We start from the raw sequence: 7,610 nt of genomic DNA on the forward strand, positions 1-7,610 counted from the left end.
CTTCAAATCTACTTTATAACCAAAGTGGATTCTATAAAGATGCCTAGGTCTTCACTAAACTGCTTTTTTTTTTTTTAGAAAAATGTCCTTATAAGAAACTGATGTAACTACACAAGCATGGTTCAGAACACAACTCTGGAACTGTTATTCAAGTTTATTCACGTTTAACATAAACAATGTAAACAACAAATTAACTCATTAAACACTCTAAAAATATATATATAAATATTGTATATACTCCTTTTGCAAACACACAAAATAAATATGCAGTGTCGATATATGTTCAAAGTCAGTACTATAAGAGTTAACTCTGTTAACTCATGAAGCAGTTTTGCTCTCCCCAAAGTTACATGTTTGCACACTAAAAATGTGTGAGATAAACTCAGTGTAACATGCATTGAGTAACTAGTAAATCTCAATCAAACAGTAAATTTATATATTTAATGCTCAAACATATATTAACTGCCAAATCAGTGTGCAATCTCTTTTACTACAAAAATCAATCATGAGGACTTACTGTTAGAGGAAAAATATTTTCCCCACATACCTTTCCAGTCCTCTACATTTTAACAGCAGAGTTTCTATGGGCAAGAAGAAATATTTTCTGCAAGTGTAATATTTAAAATAAATTTATATTCAAAGTAATATATTCCAGAAGATTCAAGTAGGACAATCTACCTAGATCTTACTACTTCAAACATAACTCAACAATCCTACAAGTTCCTAATACTCAATGTTGAACATAAACAACCCTGAGAATACTGACATCAAGAGGATTATATTTTGCAGAAACAATTCTTTTATAAACTAAACTACAGCTACAGTGGATGTATGCAGAAGTCTTTTTTTTTTTTTTTTTTTTTTTTTTTTTGCTAAAGTGAAGTAAGGCAGTAGTAAAATAATAGTGTATTGAACCTATTATGTTAAATGACAAAAGTCCATAACTCAAGTAATGGTTCTGTTAGGGTCAGGGAACTTTAGTTCGTAGGCAGCTCTACAGTTAAAACAAGCCGCAAAACTCCACTAGAATTTTAGAAAGTATCTTACATTTTCTTATCTGCACAAACCATTTGTCTCTTCAGTTTATAATATTTCTATCCACAATTATAACAGATTAGTGGTGGGCGATATGACAGTGTGAGACCTTAACAGATTATACATTTTTTTTTTTTAAAGCCGAATATGGTTCCCAAGTGATGCTGCTGTGTACAGTTCTGTGTTATTATTGAGAAGCTGTGACTTCCTATTCAGATCAATTCAAAAGTCCATTTATCTTATATAATGGCATTGTTAAATCAGACACAGAGTACAATGTCAAACATCATAATATGTGCTGCTGAATTATTCAAGTATGTTAATATTTTTGCTACACAGTTCTCTTCTATGGTAAAAAACTTTCATCCTACATTTTGCCAATCATTAGTTTAACATCAGGGTATTTTTGGCATTACAACCCTAAATTCAAAATATAGCCGCAAGCGGCAATGGCGGGTCCTAGCACGGATAAGCCACATCAGAGCACTTTGACAGTCTCAGCCAACAATGAGGCCTTTGGGAGCATGGGCCTGTTTGGCCAAACAAGGGAAATTTGGGTGTAAGATATTGTTGTAGATGTCGTTGTAATGTTTAGCAAAAGACATGTGAGATGTGACATGTGTGTGTTATGACCGGTGAGTGCTGGTTTCAATTATGATAAATATTTATGTTCATATGTTATGACCTTTCACTTGTGCAGATGAATAGGATTTCATGAATGAAGTTGAACAAAGCAATATTTGGTCTTAGAGTGTCATCTGCTGGTGAAAGCGTGTACTTTTGACTCATGGAGCTGCAGAGGAGTTCATGTTAGAAATGCACACACACACTTTTTAATCGTCTACTGCTCTGTGAATATGTAACTAACATGGACATATGTGGTATCAGCGGATTCCTAAGGACCTGAACTTTAATAGTTATCAATAAAATGTTAAACTTTCATCACCATGTGGCTTATAGGCCCCTCCCAATAATAGAAATCCAGCATGAACACAGAAACAGCATATAACAAAATAAACTCTAATTGTAGCGTCACCTTTTGGTAGATTTGAGTCATATTATACACAATGCTTCAGAGTAAGGCTCTAAATAGTTATGTCAGGTTTGGTCTTGATTGGGCTTAGTTTGTTTAAGCTATAGCTGAAATAATTTATAAATCGCAGCACGGCTCAATTTATTAATTTATTGTGGCACTGGTTTGACTAAATGTTGAACTTTTTTGGATAATTATTGATCAACAGACTCTGCAGATTCCAACAAGGTCAATTGTTTGGGAACAGAGTGAAAATCCAGGGACTAGTATAAAAAAGTTCAATTTTGAACAACTGGTTATTGAGAAAAGACGATGCATTTTTTTACAACACTTGCAATTACAAAGTTGTTAGGCCCTGTGCAGAGTATACAATGAAGAAAACTGCGTGTCAATATGCTTAAATTTTGCTGAGAAATATCAAATTTTCTTGATATAGCGCCCCCTAGTGGCTATCGTTACGTACATTTTTGTGCACTTAGGAAGTGCCACCAGGGACATATGAGTCAATTCTCATAATGATTGGACCTTGTTAAGGTTGTCAAACAGCTGCTGAAATCTAATTGGCCGATGACGATCACAATTTTGCCCGAATCGCGTTGTTCTTAAATTTCCACTTATAGCCTTGCAGATAGAAGCAGCATGCCAAAGGGGGTTCTGATCTGCCTTACGTATGTTGAGTTATAAATTTGTAGCATTTAGAGCGCCCCCTATATGAATATTGGCTTCTCCTTTGACATGGTACCTCAGAATCATGTCTGAAAGTGTAATATGAAATTTGAACACATTTGAGTTAAGTATGAAATTATTATGAATTTTTAAGCAACACATATGAAAAGCCGAAGAGGTTCATTTGCATATGGCGGCCATTTTGAATCGAAATTTCAATTTTTTTTGGATAATTCCTGACCTTCGAACACCTGTGAAGATTTTGGTACCAAGTTCTAGGGAAATGGACTAAAATCCAGGGACTAGTTCACAAAAGTACATTTTGCAAATTATCAATTTTATTTCAAATTTGTCGAGGGCGGAGCTAAATTTTGACTAACCCGTTTTTGATTTGTCTGGACCCAAGGAATCAGGGAAAAAAAGAATTTTGGTTCTACGTTATACGGTTTAGAAGATATGGACGTAAACGCGTTTGGTATTGCTATAGCGCCACCTTGAGGCCAATAGGTATAATTTTCCATAGTTCTCTCTTTGCACCTCAGCTGTACCGTGCCTTAAATTTTGGTGGCTCTGGGCCTTACGGTCTTTGCTCCAGAATGAGTTTTAGCCGAGAAAAATAATAATAATAATAATAATAAGAAAAAACCCGACAATCGCTATAGGGTCCCCACACTACGTGCTAGGATCCTAAATACACACCATGTGAATGCTGTATTTATCTGTTGACCTTAATGTCAGAGTCTGTGGTGCTGATACCCTGGACTGTGTATTAACAAAGCCCCTACTTCTTCAGGATATCCAGGGTGCTACAGAGCTTAAATATTGCAGTATGCTTAAAAAGGTAAATGGTGCAAGAGACCTCATATTCAAGTTAATGGAAAATATGAGTAGTGGTCACAAAACAATGAGCTTCTGCTTGTGGTCCCATGACAACAAAGACATTTTTAACCTTCCTCCACCTCTATCCAAGCAATCCTGGAAAACTGTAGAAGCAAAGCTAGACATATGATATCTAGTTGAGTCCCTGCTGGAGATTCTTCTCGTAGTTCTCAATGCATATGTGGACGCGCTGGGTGAAATAAGTGGGGTCTGAAATTGCTCTGAGGAGGTTGTTCTGTATGAGACACAGATCATAGAGTTCTGAAGTGGAGGCTGTACGGGTTTGTGAGCTTTCAGGATCCAAAAATACCTACAGAAAGGGATTGCAATCTTAGTTACAGTGATGATATTTGCAAAGTAATAACTTACTGAAGTACAAAGAGATATTTTTCACAAACCTTAGGCTGCACAATAGTGTCTTCATCATTTTGGCGGATGTTGTCATCGATAAAGATGTGCTGGACTGAAGTGTCATAAGGATCAACCCAGAATGGTTTTCCTCCCAAAATGGAGTAGGTGTTTCGTGCCCACCTATTGTAAAATAAGCTAATTAAGAACAACCTTTTCTCTAGTAAGCATGGCTTATAGTGGCACATAGTTATTTATTTCATTCTAGACTCTACACAATATGAAAAACTGAACTATCACTGTGGTTAACATGCTTACTAGTATTACTAGTACTACTACTACTACAACAGTTTTGAAAATAAAGATTATTCCAAGACTAGGAAAACTGTTTTAAGGGAGTGTTTGAAGGCTGCATGAAATATTTTTTGGAGGAGATGGAGTTGAGGAGCCTGTATTGTGCAGGTTTCTATACGATATTTGAAAGCCTGCTGAAACAAAAACTTTCAGAGCTGCGACACGTCTCAACGTTAAAGTAGTTAACATAACGTTAGATTCCATCACCAGTGGACACCCACAGAACTGAGCAAAATACAATACACACCCTTCATGGACCACAGAATGTAGTAAGCTTTCCATTTCCGTCCTAAATTGTGAGGCAGGTACATGCTGGCACCTCCTGCACCATTTAAGGTGGAACCGGAAATTGGCAAATAAAAAGCTTACTTATGCCATTATGAGAAGTGAATATTGTGTTTGAAACACAACTAAGTTCCAACAAGAAGCTTCTGAAAAGGAAGCTACCTTCAGTCTGCTGCTGTTTTTCAGTCAAGTTCTTGAAATGTATTCCCTCATTAAAACCAACAGCTTTCAGCACTTGAAACAAACTCCTTGTGGTTTATCTGTTGAAATGATTTTGAGCAACAGCATATGATGCAAACCATAAGCCTTACGGAAGCATCTCACAAAGCTTCACGCAGTACAACCTACAACCTACTCTTAGAATTTCTCCAGCAATATGAGATTCACCACAAGGATGGCTCTCAATGCCTGTGAGAGTATGCTCACCAATCAAAGTGGTCCTGAAAGCCTCCAAGCCCCTCAGAAGAACTTAGGTACTGATATAGGTTTCGCTCCCCATGTCGTGCAGACACATGCTCCTCTCCTCGAGTCAGGACTGCACCTTTGGCGCTGCACCTGATCCGGCCTGCTGTAGTATTCACACTCAACTACAAAAAGAAAATCCACTTATTATTACAGAATTCTTTGAGCTATTACATTTAATTATTTGAGTGTCTACTCTCAGCAATCAAAAAACATGAAATATGAACTGCTAGAAATATACTACATACTTATTCTCACATAAATATCCCAACATTTGGCCTTGCCAGAACCCAAGAAGCATCGGATTTGTTGGCACACACGGTTGGGTACAAATATAGGATAAGTTTGCATTATGAACACCACTCATCTTACACAACTCATCTTAAAGGTGATAGATGGAACAAAATAAAATATAATATATAGTTGAAAACATGATAAAATATGAAATATACTCTCTCCATTAATCATATGTCAAAGAAAGCCTTTACCTTCAGAGATGGGAGGTCAGGGAAAAGTGGATGAGTTCCCTGTTCAATGACTCTCTTAAGAACCGTCAGAAGGCGGGGCAAGTCAGAGCCAAATGTTCGGAAGATGATGGAAAAATCCAATCCTTCTGATGTCAGGTCCTGCAGGAGCTGGAAGAAGGAGGGAAGAATCCAGTGATAGAGCTTACCATCTTCACCTCTCACAGAGAGCTCCTTGTCTGGCTGCAGGTGCGAAGGCCACTGCATGAGTTCAAGATGCTCCTTGAGGACTTTATGAAAATGCTTGCCTGGCCCAACTGTTGTGAAGCCTACTACTCTACCGAAGTGAGAGTAGTAAGTGACAGCACCATTACAGGGCTGAAGGAGAGAAGGAGTCTCACACATCCACTCCCATTTTCCTGTAAAGAAAAAGGTGAGACTGCGATGTGTAGGAAAGTGTAGCAGTGAAGTTTAACTTCAGTGCAAACATGGGCAAGCAGTATTCAGGTTTTAGCTATGAAATGTAGCCAATATTTTGTGCACAAGTCCTCTCATCAGTCTTTAAAGGTCTATTCATTGTTCAGGACATGTCAGATAATCAGATTAGAGATGAGACTTGTTTATAAGGGGTTTCCAAACCTGGACATTCAAAAATGGAAGAATAGATATAACATATAAACATGAACTTAAAATTGAAACTGGAATCTTGGAAGACCCTCAAAACTATAACCATTGTATGTATTATAAATAAGGCAATGTTTGGACACAATAAATATTAGAAATAAGATCATATTTAGGGGACAGTATATTTAAATCCCAATTTCCTTATAATTAGAAATTACTTGTCCTTAATTTTACTCGACCGCAAAACATAGATGAATGGTGGCCCCTGGCTATTATGCACTATGGCAAATACACGGAAATTGACCGTAAATCTCACCTTTTCCCATTCGACCCCAGGTCACAGTGGACAGAAAATACTCAAGAGCAGCAACTGTCCCTTGCTTTGTAACAGCATCAGACACGAGGATGGTGTTGTTGAGATCAAAGTGGAGCACTATCTTTTTCTTCTTCACCGACAGTAACTTTGGAATTGAGGAAACTGAATGTTTATCAACGTCCAAACCATTGCTTTTGTAATGGTTATTACTGCTTTCAGGTGATACCCAGGAATCCTCAGAACCAGACATGATGAATAGCAAGAAAAATGCGGTTTCACGGTGACTTTGCCACAAAAATGAATCCTTGTAAAGCTGAGAAAAATCTTACATTCATTTTAATGCAAGGAACTGCAGGGAAAAAAACGCATTAACGTAAAATCTCCTTATTAACAAATCATTTTAAGTAAACTGATATTAGTATAGTTACAGATAAAGGGGTGTGACTGAAGTAAACTCTACCAGTGAACTAATCCGGATTTGTCGCCTCATTATGTTTTCGTGATTCACTTTTCTCGTCAGCAGGTTTTCAGATCTAACTTTCAGATCAAAGGAGTTAGCTAGAAATGAAGAGAGGTCTGTTGTGAAGCAAAAGAGTATATGACACGTTCATCTCAGACAGAAATCCATTAAAGGGACAAACGTTACACCGTACTTAGCGAATCAGTTAATGCTAGCTGTCAAACCCGCTAGCATAGTTAGCCTAGTCGCTAGCAAAGGCAGAAAAACAATAAACAAAACCCAATATAAACATGACACACCACGATAAGAGTACACTCACATCTTTCTCTTTGTAACCGTATTAAAAAGCCTTAGAGTTACTGAGCCTATCAGGCGTAAATAATTCAAAAAAACTGAATGAAATGTATATACACCGGCTTCAGCCGAGACAGCTTCCCCATTCCCCTCACACTGCTGTGTTAAAGTGGCGCTTACTGTGAGGAAGCCCCCTACAGGTAGATTTTTGCAACTCAAAAAAAATATTATATATTATAATGCCTTGAAAGATTGTTAATGGTCGAAATAAGCAGCCAAGGCCATGGCTAAACTTTGTTCGAAAAACAGTCAAAAAATTAAGGAAGATGACAGAACAGGTGGGAACTAATCGATTTTTCATAGATCTACGTTTATGGAAATAAGTTGAGT

General features: G+C 37.3%; 1 protein-coding gene across 2 annotated transcripts; it reads right to left on the reverse strand.

The window, feature by feature from the left end:
• Positions 1-143: 143 nt before the first annotated feature.
• On the reverse strand, positions 144-7,369 carry si:dkey-32e6.3 (uncharacterized). Of its 2 annotated transcripts, none has more exons than XM_066672090.1 (6): positions 7,246-7,369; positions 6,467-7,024; positions 5,551-5,945; positions 5,027-5,187; positions 4,012-4,144; positions 144-3,923 (listed from the first exon to the last, which is right to left on the reverse strand). In XM_066672090.1, exons 2-6 carry the CDS (start codon positions 6,714-6,716, stop codon positions 3,747-3,749), a joined length of 1,116 nt encoding a protein of 371 aa, XP_066528187.1. In that variant the 5' UTR covers positions 6,717-7,024; positions 7,246-7,369; the 3' UTR covers positions 144-3,746. The 2 variants fall into 2 exon arrangements, with proteins under 2 accessions (XP_066528187.1, XP_066528185.1); XM_066672088.1 differs by having other exon boundaries at positions 6,467-7,042.
• Between the last annotated feature and the right edge of the window lie 241 nt (positions 7,370-7,610).

The sequence above is a fragment of the Hoplias malabaricus genome, chromosome 5 (assembly GCF_029633855.1).
Source record: "Hoplias malabaricus isolate fHopMal1 chromosome 5, fHopMal1.hap1, whole genome shotgun sequence".
In the NCBI taxonomy this organism is placed as follows: Eukaryota; Metazoa; Chordata; class Actinopteri; order Characiformes; family Erythrinidae; genus Hoplias; species Hoplias malabaricus.

Coding starts and splice junctions, on each gene's coding strand:
- si:dkey-32e6.3 (XM_066672090.1), bottom strand. CDS start 6,716: ATGTCTGGTTCTGAGGATTCCTGGGTATCACCTGAAAGCAGTAATAAC. Junction 5,946..6,466: donor CTGGGGTCGAATGGGAAAAG/GTGAGATTTACG, acceptor TTTTCTTTACAG/GAAAATGGGAGTGGATGTGT. Junction 4,145..5,026: donor TTTCAGGACCACTTTGATTG/GTGAGCATACTC, acceptor ATTTTACAATAG/GTGGGCACGAAACACCTACT.